The following is a 21449-nucleotide window of genomic DNA, read 5'->3' as shown; positions in this document are numbered from 1 at the left end:
TGCTACATCTGGATTATAAGCTCTGTTTTCTACTGCTGGGGTTTTCTCCTAAATAGTGAAGGAGATGAAAAAGAAGGGGGGGGGGCAGGAACATCTGCTTTCTTTACACTGACAGCGACCACATCAGCAGGGAGACGACAGGTCTGCAGGACCCCAAAAGCCCCCCAGGCAGCAGGTTTACAGTGAGCCTGCTGATTTACAGAACAGGTCCACCCCTTTCTGCTTTTTGCTCTTGGCCCATTGTATAAATCACCTCCCCAATCCCTCCCCAAGCCAAGAGAGGAGCTAGTTGGATGAGTGGGTCTGCCTCTAATTACTGCTTATTGAATTTGGTTGTGGATTTTAATATCATTAACACGAGGAGGGGGCAAACAGGGACGTGCCTGCCATTTGTGTTCTTGGCTTATCTCCTCCTGTGGTTTGAAGAATGTACAGGCTCAGCAGGGACTCCTTGTCTTGTCTGTTTCTCCCCATCTCCCTGGGATATGCCCACCTAATGAGAGTATTTGGGTAGCATGTTTCATAGTATATCTGAGCGTCTTTGTTTTGCTTACGTGAACCTAAACGAAAACGTAGATGATCCCATCCCTCTTTCTCCAAATCTACACAGATGTCACGGCATGGTTTTCCTGGGTTTCCTGCTTTTGGGGAATATGAAGGCACATGAGTTTCCTAAACGCTCGCAGCAGCTCTGTCCACGTGGAATTTATGGTCTAATGGAGAAAAAAGAAATCATTTGTGATCATGAATGCATAAGGTTGTGAATTTAATCTTATTTTTCGTATTCTCTGTCATTTTCATGAGATTTGGTGGGGAGAAGAGATAAACACAGGAGCTCAGTCCACCAGTGGGGAAAGGAAGTCTAGCATTCTCCTCTATGTCAGAAAAGGGGAGGAAGAATTCACTCTAGGGTCTTAGCTCCACTCAAACTAACCCTGAGCTAAGACTTCTGCCTGGAAAGTCCTCCTGTTGGCTTTCACAACTCACAGGCTGTGGCTTGGTGACAGATAGAAGCTTCTCGAATGGCTCCACATCCTTGGTAGGCAGAGGCCCCTCTCCTTTGTAGCTGCCTCTGGTGACTGACTGAAAGTCGTTGAGTCAACAGTGCCCTGAGCTCTGAATTTGATTTGTTTGGGACTAAACCTGTCCGAAGCGGGGAATCCCACCACTTTATTTCTCTTCAATCCTTTGATCCTAATGCCGGGGCTGTACTCACACAACACTTTATAAATTTACGGCCACCGAGAGACACCCTCTCCCCGTCTGCCAGTAATTTCCAAAACACATTGTTCATGGAGCCTTTTCTTAGCAGAGCTCTTCTCTCTCCCCTCTAACGACGTGTCACCGTGCACATTTCTCCAGGAGCTGCTTGATGAGGCGGAGATGTCCCCGGGCCTCAGACTCCTCCTGTGGAAGAACCGAGTTAACAGCACCTCTCAAGTCTGCGCTTTGAGGATCAAATCAAATAATGCACACGCCCCTGCCAAACCCACCGGCATTATTACTTTCTACTTTAAGTCCGAACGTATCTTATTTAAAAACTGTTAGCCAGTTACTTATTTTACTTAAAAAATAATAATTAAAAGAATTTAAAAATCCCTTAGCAAATTAAAGCCAGACACAGTGTCTTGCTCCCAGAGAACCGCTCATATTAAGTCCGGGAGCCCTCTCGGGGCTCAGGGATGCAGGCTGTTTGAACAGTGCGTGTACTTTACGTGCGTCTTAGATAAGCTCGCTCGCGCGCTCTCCCCCCCTCTGTGTCTGGGCCTCCAGATTTCATTATGAAAGAGGCAGAGCCCATCAGAGAACTTGATCGGCAGCCAGGCACGGTTTTTCTTCTTCTTGTCCTTTGTCAGGTCTTTGTTCCGCCCCTGGCTACACTCTAACAGAACCACTTACTGGTGATTAAAAGGAGGGACTTGGCGGCGGGGCGGGGCCTGCCCGGCGCGGGGGCGCAGCGATTGGGCTCACCCTGGGGGGCTGCGCTCTAAGTGCCGCCCGCGGAGGAGCGCCCCCACCCCTCGCCCCCCGCGGCCCCCGCGCCGCACCCGACGCCGCGGAGACGTCAGCGCCGCGGAGCTCTGCCTGGGGACCGAGCTTCGCCTGCGGCCGCGGACCGACGGACAGGCGGGCGGGCGGACGGCGGCGGTGACCGCGGGACGGGGAGAGGCGCGCGGGGCCCGGGAACCGCAGGCCCGCAGCCTCCCGCCGCAGCGCCATGGACGGCCCCGACAACGCGACGCTGCTCTTCGGCCCGTCCTCGCTGCAGCCGGACAACTACACGCTGTCGCCCGATGCCAGCAGCCTGCGCCCCGGCTCGGACCTGCCCGTCGCCCCCACCTCCAGCGCCGGCCCCAGCCCGGGGCTCAGTCTCGCGCCCAGTCTGGGCGTCGGTTTCAGCCCCGGCCCCGCGCCCACCCCGGAGGCGACGGCCGGCGGCCCGGCGGGCGGTCCGGCCAGCCTGGGCCCGTCCCTGTTCCCCCACCCCTGGGCGCACCCCCAGACCCCGTTCTGGGACACGCCGCTGAACCACGGGCTAAACGTGTTCGTGGGCGCCGCCCTGTGCATCACCATGCTGGGCCTGGGCTGCACGGTGGACGTGAACCACTTCGGGGAGCACGTCCGCCGGCCCGTGGGCGCGCTGCTGGCCGCGCTCTGCCAGTTCGGCTTGCTGCCGCTGCTGGCCTTCCTGCTGGCCCTGGCCTTCTCGCTGAACGAGGTGGCCGCCGTGGCCGTGCTCCTGTGCGGCTGCTGTCCCGGCGGGAATCTCTCCAACCTCATGTCCCTGCTGGTGGACGGCGACATGAACCTCAGGTACGGAGCTGTCCGGTCCCTGCGCCTCTCTCGCATCCCCAGCAGCCGCGCTCAGCCGTGGGTTCGAGACCGAGCCGAGAGGAAGGAGCGGCGTGGGAGAGGGAGGAAGGCCGTGCGGGGAGAGGCTGACTTTAGAGAGCCCGGGCTTGAGAAGTCCAGGCAGATGTGAGGAAGGTGGTGCTGGAGGGGAAAGATCTGGATGGGGACAGAGCGGCTCTGACGGCGCTCCGACCCTCCTCCCTGAGGCTGGGCTGTCAGGGGAGGTCTTAGGCCTCGGGAAGACAAAGGGAACTGAGAAGCCTGAAGCCGGGTCTCGCCGGAAATGCAAAAGCGAAATAGGGCTCTTGGCCCCAGTGACGAAGGTGATCTCATATAGATCTCATATATGATTGAGTTCAGTCCAACAGGTCGTGCTCAGCAGCTTGACCATGTCTAACAGGGTGTTTTGGAAAATTCAAAAAGAAAAGAAGATGTTTGTTCTTTGCCCTCGGAATCATCCAGACTGTGGCCAGCTCAATAGGCTTCATAAAGCCAGGGCAACCGTCCTCAGACCCTACCCCCCAATCCCGGGGCTCCGTCCTCCGATTCCGCCCCCCGCCGCGTTCCTGTTTCAGTTGGGTTTAGAGGTGCCGTTCTCTTGGCCCTCCCCTCGGATGAAGTGGGTTCTCCCCACACTTCAAGCTCCAGACTTGAAGTCTCTTTCTTTCTCCTCTACCCAGTGTGCAAGAGAGAGTGGTTCCCCAATGTGCAAGAGAGACTCTTGGCGCAGAGCCCGTTCTGAATTCTGTTCATTGCCTTTTCTGCAGCATCATCATGACCATCTCCTCCACGCTTCTGGCCCTAGTCTTGATGCCCCTGTGCCTGTGGATCTATAGCCGGGCTTGGATCAACACCCCCCTGGTGCAGTTACTACCGCTGGGGGCAGTGACCCTAACTCTCTGCGGCACCCTCATCCCTATTGGCCTGGGGGTGTTCATTCGGTACAAATACAACCGGGTGGCGGACTACATCGTGAAGGTAAGGTCACTCTTCTTTTTATGTCCTTTATGTATTCAGAGAGCCCATGGTCTCTGACCCCTGGCTGAAATGTTAAGAAGTTTGGGAAAGAGGGATACGGAAGAAAACTTGGCAACCCTTGCATGGATAACTTAAAAAAAAAAAAAAGTTTGTGCCACAAAGTAGCTTCTATCATTGGCATTTCAAAAACTCACAGCTTTAACTAAGACAAAGATTAGTTAAAAACAGCTAAAGAAAGCTATTAGTATTCACAGGAGGAAATATATCACAGGGGAAAGAAAGATATACCCGTGCCATTCACCAGCAACATATTTTCCACTAAGAAATCGTGCATTAAGAATCAAAGCAGGGGAAATACAATTATATGAGCTGAATTTGTCCAGTATTTTAGAAATGCATTACTATATTTTTCAAAAGTGGAACTCTAATTCGGAGAAACTCTGGAGAAGTTTCCTTTAAAATGTTTTATTCATTTTCTAAAAAGAGACACTAATAAGACCAAAAGTACCTTAAAAATCACATTGCAGCAATAGGATATGCAAACTATTGGCTTTAAAGCACAAAATAAGATTGGTTCCTGGATAAATAATGCAGAGTATGTTACCATTAGTAAATCTGTGTGTTTTTCCTTCCCCATTGCAGTATTGCATATGGTTTCTAAAGCAAGTGAAAGGATGAGAATTCCTATCATTTTGTACCCTATTTCCAGTATGGCTTTATTTAAAGAAAAAAAAAATGGTGCTTTTTGAGGGGTAGAGATTTTTGTAACGGTTGACCAGAGAAAAAAATTAAATATTTGCCAATCAGGCTTTCTCTGAAAGCTCAAAAATAGTAAGTAAGAGTAAACCATGAATAGGACTCGACTCACATTTTAGGAAGCTACTCAAAAATGCATAAGTAATTACTATTCATGCGCAGGCAAATTCATTTAGACTAGTGAAAAGAATTTCTCCAGTGTTTCCATAATGTAGATTTAAGAAGACATAATCTTTTGTGTTTTACTTATAGTAATTAAGTAAGTTAATTTTAAATAAAGAATAGATGCATCTAAAATCTGATTATTCATTAATAGCTAACTATTATTAATATAAAAATAAAGGATTATTTTGTACTTATATATCCAGTCTTGAGTAAAAAAATTATGTTTAATAATAAACATATATATTTTGAATGTAATAAATTTATGTATACATGTAAATATACATATATTTTATATATTACATATATAATATACCTACAAATAATCTTGAAATGCATTAAGAACTTATTAAGCTTAACCATTAAGCTAATACCATAAAAACTTAGGAATTCTTTTTTTTAGATTTTATTTATTTATTTGACAGAGAGAGAGAGAGATCACAAGTAGGCAGAGAGGCAGGCAGAGAGAGGAGGAAGTAGGCTCCCTGCTGAGCAGAGAGCCCAATGCTATGCGGGGCTCAATCCCAGAACCCTGAGATCATGACCTGAGCTGAAGGCAGAGGCTTAACCCACTGAGCCACCCAGGCACCCCCAAACCTTAGGAATTCTAAGAGAAAGTCAGTCAAATAAGCTATTCCCATACTGAAAACAGATACGTATATTTAAGTAACAGACAATTTGGTAAGATGTGGCTCACTTTGAATTTAAGCTGAACCAATTCCTACTCCTTAACCAGAACACTCATAAAGTATGCTTTATAACACTTTTACACTTTTGCAAACACTTTAAAATGATTATTCAATGTCAGTGTTATCCAAACGATTTAAAATAGTTCAAAAGAAACTTTGGAGACAATATTTTTACAAGATTTTTACAAGATTTCCTGTCAAAGCTTTTGATGTGGACACACATCTTAATATAAAAAAGGCTTCAGGGGTGCCTGGCTGGCTCAGCCTTAGAGCATGCAACTCTTAATTTCTGGGTCATGAGTTCGAGCCGCACATTGGGTGTAGAGCACTTAACAAAAGTTTGATTTATAACAGTTTGGTTTCTGCCCATTGTACCTTTGGAGCATGAGTATTTATATAATTATTTCAGTACCAGCTAGCATAGCATTTTTGTCCAGCCCAGATAAATTTTAGATAATTTTTTTAAAATATTTTATTTATTTATTTGAGAGAGAGACAGTGAGAGAGAGCATGAGCGAGGAGAAGGTCAGAGAGAGAAGCAGACTCCCCGTAGAGCTGGGAGCCCGACGCGGGACTCGATCCCGGGACTCCAGGATCATGACCTGAGCTGAAAGCAGTCGCTTAACCAACTGAGCCACCCAGGCGCCCCGAAATTTTAAATAATTTTTAAAGGAGTATAAATTATATGCCAATCCCACAGACTCCAAAGGGGTTCCCCCCAGATATCCAGCAAACCAGAATCAACACTTCAACTGTTCTTCTGGATCTCTGCTTTCCTGCACAGACCCCTCCCAACCCTCACCCCCATTAAAAAACAAAAACAAAAACAAAACAAAACAAAACAAAAACTAGCTAACTACTAATCAAGGAGTGTAGTAGAGGAATTTTTAGGTTTCCCCCTTACTGTTTTCACAGTTTGTCTTACTTAAACGAGTGAGATGTACCAGTCGGACGTCAAGACGATACCATGTCTTATACTGTCAGTTGTGCTTCATCTAAAATCCACCTACTTTTTTTAAAAAGATTATTTATTTATTTGACAGAGAGAGCGATCACAAGTAGGCAGAGAGGCAGGCAGAGAGAGCAGGACGCAGGCTCCCTGCTGAGCAGAGAGCCTGGAGTGGGGCCAGGACCCTGGGATCACGACCTGAGCCGAAGGCAGAGGCTTTAACCCACTGAGCCACCCACGCGCCCCTAAAATCCATCTATTATATGTAAAGCACTTTTAGGCATCATTAGAGATTTACAGGTGGGAAGTTTCTCATGAACAGATGAAAAAAGGGGGTGTTCAGAATCACAAAGAATTCCTCACATCTTCTGTTTACATTTTTCACTTGTGTAATCTAAGAGTTGGTCATTGTTTCAATATCGCCGTTAATTCTCTGAAACATGAAGTATTTTAAAGTTTGAAAACATCACATGTAAGTTTCATAAATTTTAATAGCTTTTTATCTCACGTGTAAAACTAGAATTTCTTGTGGAAAACATGGGGTCCTGTTCAGCGAAGGTAATGTTCATCTGCCCACTCTGTTCATCACACTACACCTGCTGGGTTGGGCTCAATTCTGAGTCCTGTTTTTAAGAAGTACACTCACAAATTAAACACACATTCAGAACAGTCCAGACTCCCACTACAGAGTTATATGAAAGTCTGGAGACAATGTGCCTGAAGAAGAGTAAACTTCTGTTTTGTTTTTGTTTTTGTTTTTTTAGAGAAAGAGAGAAAGAGAAAAAGAGGGGTGGAGAGAGAGGGAGAGTCCCAAGCAGGTGCTGTTCTCAGTGAGGAGCACATTGCTGGGCTTGATCCCTGAGATGGTGATCTGAGCTGAAATCAAGAACTGATGCTCAACTGACTAGGCACCCCTCCCCTCCTGTTTATTTATTTATTTTTTAGAGATTTTATTTATTTGCAAGAGAGCAAGAGAGGGAGTGATGAGCAGGGGGGAGGGGCAGAGGGAAAAGCAGAACCCCTGCTGAGCAAGGAGCCCAATACATGGGACTTGATCCCAGAACTCTGGGATCATGACCTGAGCCAAAGGCAGAGGCTTAACCAACTGAGCCACCCAGGAGCTCCTGTCCTCTTGTTTTTTAAACAGGAGTCTGGTCTGCGCTGCTCCTGAGCATCTATCCAAGATAAAGACTAGTTGTTAGGGAAGGCAGATTGTCACTCTTCCTAAGGACAGGCCTGCAGGCCATTAGAACTGTCCACGAAGGACACAGACTCATCCTAAAGAGGTGACCCACCTATCCTCAGAAGTGCTTTGTCCAAGACTGCTTATGGCAAGGATCTCCATGGTGCAGGAGGTGAGACTCGATGTGTCTCTTCTTCCAAGAGCCTAGGATTCACTTGCCTGAATTCCTTTTCAGCTATCCTATTTTTGATGGTTTGTCTGTTCATTTTCTGTTACTAGGTTTCCCTGTGGTCTCTGCTAGTGACGCTGGTGGTCCTTTTCATAATGACTGGCACTATGTTAGGACCTGAACTGCTGGCGAGTATCCCCGCAAGTGTTTACATGATAGCAATTTTTATGCCTTTGGCAGGCTATGCCTCAGGCTATGGCTTAGCTACTCTCTTCCATCTTCCACCCAACTGCAGGAGGACTGTATGCCTGGAAACGGGGAGTCAGAATGTGCAGCTCTGTACTGCTATTCTGAAACTGGCCTTCCCACCACGATTCATAGGAAGCATGTACATGTTTCCCTTGCTTTATGCCCTTTTCCAGTCTGCAGAAGCAGGGATTTTGGTTTTAATATATAAAGTGTATGGAAGTGAAATATTGCACAAGCGGGATCCTCTAGATGAAGATGAAGATACAGATATTTCTTACAAGAAACTGAAAGAAGAGGAAATGGCAGACACTTCCTATGGCACAGTGAAAGCTGATAATTTAATTATGATGGAAACCACGCAGACTTCTCTCTGAACGTGGAGATACAGAGGAGCTTCTATCTTACTGAAATATCACTTCATAGTTATGGTCTGTGGTAGTGAATATGGTTTACATAAAGGATAACAAATGGTTCCCATTATCATACATGTCACAATTAGGATCTTCCCATTGTAAGGTTGCATTGGTGTATTAACCACGCGTTTTCACAAATTACAAATCAATGTCATAATATAACTTGCACCTGGGACTGCTAAAGTAAAGCCTGAACGTGTTCAACGTGCTCTTTAGTTTTTATCAGTACCAATTTCTATGACTCTTTCGAATATGTAAGCTCTTAGAAAACAGGGTCTTGGAAATGTAGAATTTTGGTGCATTATCTTATATGAGTAAAAACAAGCTATTTTTTTGGTAAAGCATAATTTGTAAAGCAATTTGTAAAGCATAATTGAGTTTAATGTAATTGTAAAAAAAAAGTGCTTGCTCAATTTATGAATATCTGACAGTGTTGAATTTTGACCTGTATTAAAAAAAATCCCCAAACAGGTCAACTAAACAATGAAAGACAGTATTTTATTGTCAAACCTGTGTCAAATCAACACAAAACATACATTAATGTGTATCTGATATCGATTAGTAATGGACAGCTAACATTTTTCTGGGGAACAAGGCATTTCTTCTCAGTTGGTAACTGATTTGGTTTGGGCATTCATGCGCACATCGCAAATCAATGCTCTTTTGGAGGGATAATTTGGTTAGGAAAATTTGTAGTACTATCCACCCCAATTGACATCAGTACCTCTCGGTACCCACTTGAGGTGGGAAGTGGAGGGGAGGGGAAAGCGAGCTCCAGGAGAGAAAACAATTAGCTTAGATGTGGGTACCTTAGAGTGCTTTCCCTCGGGAGTTCCCGAAAGGGTGCAAGGTGTGGACTTTCAGAGCAGTTCTGAGATAATTAGACCAGAATCTGAGATCATAGGTAACACACCCAAAGCTGTTACCCCAAACCTTTGCCTTTGGCTCACTAGCCTGACAGAGGCCCCCAGCTTCGCCTCAGCTTCCCCAGCAGTGCAGACACCTGGAATCATCCAGACATGGGGACCACCTGGCCCCGCTAATCCCGGTGATTGCGCCCTTTTGTTGGGACCCGCTTCACCTCGGGCGAGCTTACTTGCAAATCAGTTCTTGCATCACAAAGGAAGCAGTCTTTCCCGATCCCCTAAGGGTATCTGTGCGGACCTCCGGGTGTGGAAAAGCTCCACGCAGAGAAGGTCTGGGCCAGGCCACCTAGGCGGGGACTCCGGGACTCGAGGGGGTGACGGGCAGGGTGCGGGGGGCCGCGCAGCGCGGGGAGCGGCGGTGGGGTGGGCGGCTGGCTGCCTCCGCTCGGCTGCCTATTTAGGGCAGGGCGGCGGCGGGAGCGGCCCGGGCTGCGCTTATGGCTGCCCTGGGGGATGAGGTGCTGGACGGTTACATGTACCCGGCGTGCGTCCCCTACTCGTACCCGTACCCCTACCCTCCGGCCGCCAAGGGCAAGGGCGCGGCCGGCGGGGGTGGCTGGCGGCACCGGGGCGGGGGCTGTGCTCCCGCATCCTCTTCCTCGTCCTCCTCTTCGGCCGGGGCGGCCGCGTCGTCTTTCCCCGGCTGCGGGCAGCTGACGGCCGCCGAGTACTTCGACAGCTACCAGCGGGCGCAGCTCATGGCCCTGCTGTCGCAGGTAGGCCCGGGTCTGGGCGCGCCGCCCCGCAGGGCGGGCAGCCGGGACGTGGCCGTGCAGGTGAACCCGCGCCGCGACGCCTCCGTGCAGTGCTCGCTGGGGCGGCGCACGCTGCTGCGCAGGACCCGCGACCCCGCGGCGCCAGTCGGCCCGGGCCTCGAGGGTGCGGCGGGGGCGGGCGGCGGCTCTGCGTCCCCGCAGCCGGCGCGCCGGGGCCCCGAGCAGCGCAGCCCCCCGAGCGGCGCCCCGCGGCCCGTACGCTTCCAGCGCACCGTCGCCGTGTACTCGCCCGTGGCCTCGCGCCGCCTCACCACCTTCCCGGAAGGCGCCGACGGCACGGCCGGGGAGCAGAGGCCCGCGGCGCCGGAGGGAGAGCGAAGGCCGCCGCCTGCGAGGCCCCGAGGCCCGGAGGAGGGAGAGGCGTCGGCGAGGAAGGCGCCCCGACGGCCGCGGCCCGAACAGGAGGAGGACGAAGCCGGGGCCCAGGCCGCCGTGCGGACGAGCTGGGAGCAGCCGGCCGCTGGGCCCGGGCTGCCGCCGCGGGACAGCGGGACAGGCGAGGCGGCCCGGCAGCGCGCGCCCAGGGGTCCGGAGCCGCCCCCGCCGCTGGAGCGCGCCCAGGACGCCGAAGGCGAGACGCCGTCGCCGCGGAGCCCCGAGCAGGCCAAGGAGCGGCCGCGCTTCCAGGTGAGGCCCGGGCGGCCGCGGGAGCTGACGGGCGCGGGGGAGCCCCGAGCGTGTGGCCTCCCCCGGCCCTCGTCCCCGGCTGCGCGCGACACGCGGAGGCACCCGGGCGGCGTCCGGGCGCCTTTTCGCGGCCGCGCACAGCGGCCGGGTATCGTCCTTTCCCCGCAGCCGAGTTCGGCGAGTGCCGCCCGGTTGTGGTTGGCGGCGATCGTAAGACGGGGGCCCTGGTAACACTCGCATTTCGAGCGTATTTACGGTTAAAAACAACAAAACCCTGACCGTGGACGTGTAGTCGGGCGTTCAGTCCTCATTTGGACGATCTAGGAGGGATAGGCAGCAGAACATCCTAAGGGGTACGTGCTGGCAGGAGAGTCGTTTCCCCGCGGGTCCCCCTCTCCGGTCTGAGTTCAGTGCGGCAGAAGCCCTAACAGTGACTGGGGTCCTGGTCGGCTCTCCCCTGATTCTTGGCCGAATTCCCCAAGCTCCTCCTGGAAGCTAGAGCTCTTGACGTTCCTCCCTTGGGATCTCTTCTAGCTCCTAGAAACCCTATTCGGAAACTCAGCATTGCTAACGGCCCCGGGCCCTTGGGTTTTGCTTCCCGAGCGCAGCAGGCGCGGTGGGTCAGCTCACCCTCGCTGAGTGCGCACGGGGCAGTGGTGAGGCAGGGAAGTGCAGGGCAGGCGTGGTCCGAGCGCTGGAGGCCTCCTTTGGGGTCTTTCCCACGGTCAGCCCAGGACTGCTGGGGGCAAGGGAGGAAAGAGGGAGAGAGTCAAGTTCGCCAGAAGCTGCGTGTAATTTAAACCATGTGTGCGCTTGCCTCCTAACTTTCCTGGACCTATGTTCGCTCACCCATGAAACTGCTCTAGAATTGGCAGGAACTTTTGGAGAGCGCTTGAAGGCCTAACTCCAAACACCTGTTTCTCACGGGGAGGGGAGAAGAGAAGCTTAAGAATAAGACCGTGAGCTTCAGTTCAAGTTAAATATGAATTCTGATTTTTCCCCAGTTGAGACGCCTAACACTGTTGGAAACTGAAGAACCAAACCAATCTGGAACATGAGCTTTTTTAGCTCCTGCTTGCTTATGCGCTTGATTAAACCATCAGGTCACCTGATTACCACCTTGTAGAGACTAATGGGCAAAACCTTGAGCCTACTTTCCTCCATGATCTGGAAGGAGGCTGCCAGTTTTAAGTAGCAAATCTGTCCCTTCCCAGTTTGTGAAATGAAGGCTAATTCCCATTTCCCGTGAGTTAAACCCTGGCGTCTCTCTGTTCAGTTCCTGGAGCAGAAGTACGGCTACTACCACTGCAAGGACTGCAACATCCGATGGGAGAGTGCTTACGTGTGGTGTGTGCAGGGCACCAGCAAGGTAAGAAACGCTGCGGAACTGGCCTCTTTTGACCCAGGTGTCCAGAGGGCTCTGCTTCACGTTTTTCCTCTCTCTGCACAGGTTTACTTCAAGCAGTTTTGCAGAACTTGTCAGAAGTCTTACAACCCTTACCGAGTGGAGGATATCACCTGTCAAGTAAATCGAATACTCCCCTTTTGTGTCTGAACTGGGTAACTGGAAGAGGGCTTTGGTGGAGTTTCTTGAATGTATCCTGAGGCGAGGTTCCTAGTTACCTGGGTTTTGACAGCTTTTCAGTGGGAACGGGGAAAGAGTACTACTCAACTGGGAAACCGGGCCTTTGGGTGGGGAGGTGTCTTGTTTCCTTCTGTCCTTGCAAGTCTTGGTTATGTTAACCTCCTGAGATGCTGGCCCCCTCCTGCAACATGGAAGAACGTTGGCCTTACCTGGTTCTCTGATGGGAGAAAATAGGTCAAAAACCTAGAATGCCTTCTACTGCCATGAGGCTGCCTGTTTTGCCCAAATGCTTTATATGAAGCCCACCCCACAGTCAGGATACTTAGTGATAAGCATGGAGTTTGAAAGTTCCAGTCTTGCCCAGTGCTTGCAAAAGGAGGATGATTTCCAGGGTGAATTTAAGCTGCCCACCTTTATGGGGCTAATGAGTGACATTGCTGGTTTACTTTTTTTTTTTCTAAAGATTTTATTTGACAGTACAAGAGAGAGAGGGAACCCAAGTCATGGGGAGTGGGAGAGGGAGAAGCAGGCTTCCTGCAGAATGGGGAACCCGACACAGGGCTTGATCCTAGCTAGGATGCTGGGATCATGACCTGAGCTGAAGGCAGATGCTTAAGGACTGAGACACCCAGCCCCTCGGCTGGTTCATTTTTTAACTAAGCAAACTAAGCACTGCACTGTGGGAAGAGGGTTAGATAATCTAAGGAAAAAAGTGACTAAACTTTTCTTTTTCTTTGAGATAAATGGTCTGTAGGTCTTATTTTATTAAAGATTTTATTTGAGAAAAAGAGCGAGCACAAGCCAGGGGGCGGGTGGTGGCAGAGGAGCCCGATGTGGGGCTCGATCCTGGGACCCTGAGGTGATGACGTGTTAGCCCTCAGTAGCGGAGCCTGATGTCTTAGCTAACAAGCCTAATCCATGCACTTTCCTCAAGTTGGACATTGGAGGCCTTACTGGCTAGGGTAGGAAGAGAAAACCCAAGTATGGAGAAAACGGTTTAGCCTGCCTTAGATGAAGGCAGAGTAGGGTCAGGTTCTAAATAAAGTAGGATGCCTTGACCACGCTGCTCCCGGCTCCGGGGGTGCTGCTTTGCTTTTGGCATCCGCTTAAGGTCATTTGCAGCAGGTGTGTGTGTGGGAGGCAGGTTCACGTCCATGGACTCCAGGCTAGTAGCTAGTCTCCTCTCCTAGCTTTCCTTATCCAACTCCCCTGCCCTGGCGGATTCTTCTCCACTCTTTAAGGGCAGAAAGATTTCCCTTTAATGGTGTTTCAAAAAGCAACTTCACAAGTCAACACTGACTCTTACACAACATGAGAGCACGAGCACCTGGTTAAGCACCCTTTATTCCTATCCTGTCCTTGCTGGAGGGGCGCAGACAGAGCAAAATCAGCCCAGGGCCTTGTTTAGAGTGCATTCCGTAAGTATTCGAATGGACTAGAAAAATAACTTGGAAGTTTGAGGACGTCCCCACAGGCTTATCTCCTGTGCTTCTCACTTTGGTTTTGCAGAATTGTAAACAGACTAGATGCTCCTGCACTGTAAAAGTTCGCCATGTTGACCCTAAAAGGCCCCATCGTCAAGATTTGTGTGGGAGATGCAAAGGCAAACGCCTGTCCTGTGACAGCACTTTCAGCTTCAAGTATATCATTTAAATGAATGTAAAAAAAAGAAATGGTCCTACTTGAACGTGAGCTAACGGAGCAGACACGTTAGCTTTTCTCTACGCTCCTTTCTGCCTCTCCCTTCTCAAAAATACTTCATGAAAGGCTGTATTTTTGATAAAGCCTTCAAATAAAAGTACTGCAAAAACGATAAATGGCATAAGGTTTTTTTTTTTAAAGTTTAGGAGCACTTTTCTGTCTGCATCAGTCACTGTGAGGTTTACTGCTTACGTGTGGCTATAGGGCCGCAGCTTCCAGCAAGAGGGTGATTGAATGAAAAGCCACCTAACCATTAAAGTAACATTCTTCCCAGTGAGGTGGAGGCAGAGCCCAGCCTTGATGTATGAAGAGAGTGAGGGTTTTGGGTTTTTTTTGTTTTGTTTTTAAGATTTTATTTATTTGACAGAGCGAGAGACAGCAAGAGAGGGAACACAAGCCGGGGGAGTGGGAGAGGGAGAAGGAGGTTTCCAACCGAGCAGGGAGCCCGATTCGGGGCTCAATCCCAGGATGCTGGGATCATGACCTGAGTCGAAGGCAGATGCTTAATGACGAGCCACCCAGGCACCCTGAGAGTGAGGGTTCTGCCTCTGGGTTGCTCCCGAGCAGCTGGTGGCTGTGGAGGGGGAGGCTGGGAACTACACGGACCATTTCACAGAGAGGCTACAGGTGGGGACTAGAACAGGGTGGCGAAGGGCAGCTTCTTTAAGCTGTTAACTTCATCATCTGGACTTCAGGTGGTAACTCAAATGGGCCTTCTAAATGTAAAGATTTCAAGTTAGTTAACAGACTGCTATGGGCTGGCTTTTTGTCTTGCACTTCTGTAACTGCAGACGAACCCAGGAATTCTCACCCTGTCCGTGCCTGCTAGCTTCCCACATGATGGCCAAGAGAGCATGAAGGCCCTGCTCCCAGAGCTCTCCTGGTCGGGGATGGCATGTTGTCTAGAGCCTCAGGATTTTAACGGTATCAGAGTTGAGGGTTACTGGTTTAATAGTTACAGGAACCCCATTAACTGGAACCAGGTGCCAGTTATGCCTCCCAATTTTCTAATCCTCCCATTAAAGTTAACCCTTGCGACTTTAGAGGAAAGTATGCGGAAATGTCTGTTAACATCTTGGATGCGTGGGTGTAGACAAATGTAAGGCATAAAGAACCTAAAGGGGTGCCCAGGTGGCTCAGTGGGTTAAGCCTGTGCCTTCGGCTCAGGTCATGATCTCAAGGTCCTGGGATCGAGCCCCACATCAGACTCTGCTCAGCGGGGAGGCTGCTTCCTCCTCTCTCTCTGCCTGCCTCTCTGCCTACTTGTGATCTCTGTCAAATAAAATCTTAAAAAAAAAAACCTAAAATGAATCTGAGGTCTCTAGAACCCTTCGAGCAACGGGAAGTCCCCTGTGCATCCACATGAACCGGGGAAGGTGCTTGTAAAAACAGATTCCGAGGCCCCTGTCCTTCCCAAATCACTGTCTGGGGTGAAGCATTTCAGCAAGCATCCTGGGTGTTGCTTATGGAATGAAAGTATGGGAACTACTGCTTGAGTCAGCCTTCTACTTCAGGAAAACAGGTGTGGCTCTGCCCTCCTGGAGCTTCCAGTGTAGTGAGTAGATGGCCGTTCTTTTCTACATTAAAAACAGGTAACATGGAGTTTGTCACACAAGAGCTACTCAGGGCCCTATAATGGAGGGTCAGATTTAGGGAGGTCAGAGAAGGCTCGCCTGGAAAATGACACTTGGGCTAGCCTGAAGTTTGGGAGAACTTAGGTGAAGAGGGGAAGGAGAAAGTTTTCAGACCAAGGTAACCTGTGCAAAGGCCCAGTGGTAGACCAAACCAGAAGGAAACCAAAGTAGTCAAATACTCTGGGGGACAGGGATGGGCATGATGGCAAATGACACTGGTAGGCGTAGACTAGGAGGACTTTTTAGACTTTCCCTGAGGACTGACTGGTCTTTGCCATTTGAATTCACTAAAAGGTGTTAAAGCTGTGGTAGGACACAGATTTACCTTCAAAAAGAAATAATCACAGTGGCTGCCTGTAAACCAGTAAGGAGACTTGCAAAGATCAGATAAAATGGTGGTAGGACCAAAGAGCTGAATGACCACTCTAGGTGTAGGGGAAGGTGATCGAACACCTGTTCCTACAGATTTGGTTGAAGGGAGGGACAGGGAAAGGAAACTTACTTGACTCGTGGCATGCAAACATGTAAACAAGTAAACACTTAATGAGGGAACCATAAAACTATACCTGCTAAAGAGTCCCAAGTCTATTAATATGGGTAGTTAAATCATTCTTCAAACTAGAGAGCCTGCCATTACTTTTCCTAACAGAGCAGCTAACGTTTTACAGTTGAGGAAAGCAAGGACCAAAGTAGGTTTTACCTAGTGTGTATTGCACAAAGTGGCACAAAAATATTCTAAAAGTTGTGACAACATTTTGGGAATTAGCACTGTCACACTCTACAAAGGGAATTGTGTGTGGAGGAGGCAGGTGGCAAGGCAGACATTATGACTAGAAGGAAATCCCCAGGATACATTATCTCTGGGTGTCCAGTGATTCTAAGGCAAGCGTGCATTACTTTGAAAAGTATTTTAAATGTCTCGAAGTACAATTATAATTACATTGATTCTGGTATCTTCTTTCTTTTCATTTAGAATATGCCGGCATGGTGTGAGAGCAGCACTCCGGGACCTAAATAAGGAAAACTTACTCTGGCTTTGGTGAGTTTGTTCCAAGAGAATGGCTATTTCCTAAATTTATGGTAGATTGTTTGGGTTGTACTATACCCCCTGTGTTATATCACTAAAAGAAGAAAATATTTTTTAAATTGTGTTTCAAAAACAAAACAAAAAAAAAAAAACTTTGGGCTTCTATTTTAGAAGCAGAATGAAAAGACTGCCGGAGCTTTTCTCTTGGTGTTATTGTACAAGCTTACTAATGATCAACTTGGTGGGCAAAAGAGAAAGGTCGTATGAGCACAAACAGCTCTGTCTGGAACCACATATGGTATTTAATAAATTAAGCATCTGGTATATTTTGCTAAATGCAAACTCTGGATTCAGAGGGGCAAACTAGTATAGGTTTTAGGAAAACTCGATGGCAAAAGTACAAGCCTACTTTGTATTTGCCTTCTGCTTTCTGTAGGTGTATTCACCTTACTTATTTTTTTTTTTTTTTAAGATTTTATTTATTTATTTGACAGAGAGATCACAAGCAGGCAGAGAGGCAGGCAGAGAGAGAGGAGGAAGCAGGCTCCCCTAGAGAGCAGAGAGCCCGATGCGGGGCTCGATCCCAGGACTCTGAGATCATGACCTGAGCCGAAGGCAGCGGCTTAACCCACTGAGCCACCCAGGCGCCCCTTCACCTTACTTATTAATCAACTGAGCTACATAAGCATGAAAAGGAAATTTCAACTGTTTAAAGGTTTGGTTTGGGCAATTAATTAGTCACCCCGATTTGTTCTCAACTTGGTTCTCCCCCTCTTAGGGGAAGTATGTTTGCGGATAAGGATAATATTTGACAAGTTTCTGCACGCTGCACATGCTCGTCATTCATCCTTAAAATACAACACAAACCAGCAGCTACAATGCTTTTTATTTTAACAAAAAGGATATAAGGAGGGTGAGAAAATAGGGGACGGTAGGATAGGATGTAAAGTGTGGTGTGTCTCTGGACACCATCCCTCTCTTCCTGCCCCACACCCGAAGTTATTAAATAATTTAAAGGACACCATTTACAGTACCAGAACACCATTAAAATAACTGTGTGTGTGTGTGTGTGTGTTTATCGGGGTCAAAAAATACAGTGATCATGAATGTGCCGTGACCAGTTCTGGATTTTACAGGTGACAGAACTCGAGTCATCAGTCCAACGGCCTGCACAGTGCCTTCAATTAATGCACTTGAGCATAATTACATTTCTGGCAGGGTCCACACCCCCAAGAAAAGGCAAAGCTATTAGCATTTCATTTCTACATTCTAAACTCTGGAATCCCAGAGCCCAGTTTAAAAGAAAGTCACAGTGGATAAGAGACGCCTATAAAAATACAAGGTGTTCCTTTCAAATCAGAGGAATTGTGGGACTACATTCATTTCTTTTACAAAATGCTATTTAGAAAAGGACAGAATCCAGTTCGTGTTATGCTACAGGCTTCGACAGGAGTAAGAATATTGCATGTTTTGGTAGTCAGTCTTCCGGCTTCCCTTCATTTTCCCCCATAGCCCCAGGTTCCTTTTGGGTGAAACACGTGAGTCCTGAACACGAACAGAGAACAATGGGTTTGCATCTCTCTTCTTGAATTCTCTGCAGACTTCGGGGCCCGCAGGTCATGTACGCTACCATCAGTGACCGCAATCTTTTCTTTAGCTTTGTACACCTGTTCTTGTCTAACACTGCATTGCACCGATGTACAATACTGGTTTTAATCTTTACAGTTTCTATAATAATTATGGAGTAAAATAAGTTAACTTTTCTACTGAGAATAGCTGACGGGCAGCATACATCTTTATTTTACATTTTTAAAGTCTCTGCAGGCATCTACTTTGGTTAGCTATCCACAATCGTAACGTAAGCACTGATCAGAGAACTGAGCAGCATTCCAATAACATTAACAGATATATTATTTCTTTTCAAAATACCGGGAAAGCCCAGCTTTAAAATATTATTAAAATGTTCTAACATTTACACACTATGAAGAGTTAGATCTAATAAAATAAAATTTCTTCAAAAATAATCTTGCAGTCCTCTTTGAGGCATGCCGACACGGTATCACCAAACATCCATACCTTGGAAATAGGACTGTCACATACGCACACATCCCAGCTCACGCACACACAACCCCTTATACAGACTAAGAAACAAAACACCCACGCCCTCATCCCATGTGTTGAAAAAAATCAATGGTCTTTGCAAATAAGTCCGTGTGTATCTATCCGACGGAAGGATCTTCATGTAGATGATTGAGCGTCAACTCCAGAGGACGCTCCCGGCTGCTGGGAACCACGCAGCCGCGCAGGTCTTCAGCTAAAATGAACGAGCCTGGATTTTAGCCTCATGTCACCTGCTTTCCAAGGTCTCAGTATTAGAGGCCATTATTGCAAACAGTCTGGGAATTCTCCCCTTTCTCCAGAAAGTAATGTATTTGTATGCATCGCTTTTAGCCCTTTTCTTTTCACACAGGTTAAGTAATTAGAAAAAAATGCCTTCTTCAGACAGTTGCTCGTGGGAGGTACTGGCAACCGCTAAGATTTCTTTTCTTCAGATCTTTGATTCCGTCCGACCTTCTCCGTCTTGATCAGAGCCGGACACTAGTTCGCTCGCCTTGTGGATGCCACCAGGAAGAGTCATCCGTGAACTGCAGGGCTCAGAAAAGGTGCCCGTTCATAGTCTTCGTCAGCTTCCGTTTCTGTTTCTGCCCGAAATGCCTGAAGTTTCTCAGAATCCAGTGCTCACCAGACTTCCCATCGGTTTGGCCTGTGCTAAAAGCTGGTAGGACTGCACCATGCGCAGAGACTCTCTGATTTCTAGATTAAGTTCCATCAGTTTGTAGCTGGCTTCGGACATGTCCAGGTCAGAGCCAGTCACCGCGAAGCTTCCCGTCTGGCCCAGCGTCTGATGATGGAAATAGATGTGTAACAGCGTCTGCACGGGGTCGTCGTCACAGCTGCCGAAGATGTCACTGGGCCAGAGAGCTCTGAAATACACAATATACGTATATTCTTAAAGATTTGACAGAGACACAGTGAGAGAGGGAACACAAGCAGGGGGACAGGGAGAAGCAGGGGGACAGGGAGAAGCAGGCTCCCCGCTGAGCAGGGAGCCCAGGGCAGGGCTCGATCCCAGGACCCTGGCATCATGACCCGAGCTGAAGGCAGACGCTTAACGACTGAGCCACCCGGGCGCCCCTGAAATGAATAACAATTTTAAGTCCTGAGACTCAAGCAGTTGTTAAAGTCAGCGACATTTTAAATGAATACCTGTAACAAAATTTCCTTGTGAATCAGAGGATCTGTTTTAATATCTGAGCAAATGTATCCCCCAAAATAGCAGAGTGAACAAAGTCTAAAACTGGTGTCATTTCAGTGATGACTATAGAAAAACCAAAGTCACGCTTTCATAAAGAGGTGATATTGAAACAAGAAATCAAAAGCCCAAACCCAGTCAGTGTAAAATCCCCGTCCGTCTAGGTGGAGAGGTATGAAATCCATTTTACCTGAAAGCTTTCACTTGTGCCACAGCTGATACAAATTCCTTATTTTTCAAGGTTTCGATTAAAGAATGAATGGCAGTTTCTATAGTAGTCTGCGCAGCTTTGGAAATGTCGATTTCTTCATTTTCTGAAGCAGACTCCGCTTCTTTGAGGATATTTTCCAATTGGGCAAGTTCCTCAGACATGTTGATGACCTGAAACAAATAAATATACCTTAGAAGGATCTATCTGTATATTAAAGAACTCATGGGGCATCTAATTGGCTATAAAGTTGTGTCTGATGATAGGAGTAGCTTCTCTTCAAGACTGGCAAACGTTAAGTTTAGTAGTTAAAGGCAGTTAAAATTTCAAGTTCTCCATTCAGTAGACTTCCAAACCGTCATCTTTAAATACTCTTGATAAGGAACAAGTGATGGGGGGCCTGGCTGGCTCAGCTGGTGGAGCATGTGACTCTTGATCTTGGGGTTGTGAGTTCGAGCCCCACATTGGGCACAGAGGTTATTTAAGGGAAGAAAAAAAAAAAAACAGGTTATAATAGATGTTATGATGTAATAAAACTAGTTGTAACCAATGTTTATATTGGTTTTAATATGTGATATTACATCTTGGATGGTAAAAATCATTCACTGTTGGGCGCCTGGGTGGCTCAGTGGGTTAAGCCGCTGTCTTCGGCTCAGGTCATGATCTCAGGGTCCTGGGATAGAGTCCCGCATCAGGCTCTCTGCTCAGCGGGGAGCCTGCTTCCCTTCCTCTCTCTCTGCCTGCCTCTCTGTCTACTTATGATCTCTCTCTGTCAAATAAATAAATAAAATCTTAAAAAAAAAAAAGTCATTCACTGTTATGGGGGGGAGGTTATGAATTTTTTTGACAGCGAAGGAAAGTCTTTATATTTTAAAAGATTATTTACCCAGTGCATTTTATATAAACCAGTATGTATTTTTAAAATTGATTTAACCAATTAATGAAAGTAAAGGCATTTCCTGTTTCAGTATCAGCTTTGATAAGGGGGTAAAAAGACTAAACTAAAGTCACTGTCTTTGAACCTATTCACTACATGGATTTCCAACATTCAAAGTGTTTTTGACAGGCTGTATGTGTGTCACCAAAACTACAAAAATATATGGACAAGACGTTAGGGGAGTTTCATAATTTAACTGTGTCTTTATTCAGCTGATGTGCTTTCCTTGACTTTTGGTTACAGATGCTCTGTTGGTGTTGCTGTGACCTTGAAGGTCTTGAACCTTTCAAGACCGCTGGCTGTCTGCTGTTTTA

At 47.9% G+C, this 21449-nt stretch overlaps 3 protein-coding genes across 5 annotated transcripts in view; 2 read left to right on the top strand and 1 right to left on the bottom strand.

The window, feature by feature from the left end:
• The first annotated feature begins 2218 nt into the window (after window positions 1-2218).
• Window positions 2219-8681, top strand: LOC111149367 (solute carrier family 10 member 4). Its single transcript, XM_022506381.1, has 3 exons — window positions 2219-2814; window positions 3621-3831; window positions 7850-8681. The coding sequence occupies exons 1-3, from the start codon at window positions 2219-2221 to the stop codon at window positions 8360-8362; spliced, it is 1320 nt and encodes a 439-aa protein (XP_022362089.1). The 3' UTR covers window positions 8363-8681.
• Window positions 8682-9764: 1083 nt separating this feature from the next.
• On the top strand, window positions 9765-13968 carry LOC111148810 (zygote arrest 1). Its single transcript, XM_022505625.1, has 4 exons — window positions 9765-10730; window positions 12007-12099; window positions 12181-12255; window positions 13825-13968. Exons 1-4 carry the CDS (start codon window positions 9765-9767, stop codon window positions 13966-13968), a joined length of 1278 nt encoding a protein of 425 aa, XP_022361333.1.
• A 3783-nt stretch (window positions 13969-17751) lies between these two features.
• Window positions 17752-21449, bottom strand: part of LOC111148913 (FRY like transcription coactivator) — a 262986-nt gene continuing 259288 nt past the window's right edge. For all 3 annotated transcript variants that reach the window (XM_022505700.1, XM_022505701.1, XM_022505702.1), the window contains 2 exons: window positions 20181-20371; window positions 17752-19661 (listed from right to left, as the gene is read on the bottom strand). In XM_022505700.1, coding sequence (XP_022361408.1) covers window positions 19403-19661; window positions 20181-20371 — 450 coding nt within the window. In that variant the 3' untranslated portion in view covers window positions 17752-19402. The remainder of the gene's footprint in view (window positions 19662-20180; window positions 20372-21449) is intronic.

Source organism: Enhydra lutris, unplaced genomic scaffold, assembly GCF_002288905.1.
Source record: "Enhydra lutris kenyoni isolate GAN:26980312 unplaced genomic scaffold, ASM228890v2 scaffoldscaffold21, whole genome shotgun sequence".
In the NCBI taxonomy this organism is placed as follows: domain Eukaryota; kingdom Metazoa; phylum Chordata; class Mammalia; order Carnivora; family Mustelidae; genus Enhydra; species Enhydra lutris.
This window is presented reverse-complemented; position numbering and strand designations above follow the sequence as displayed.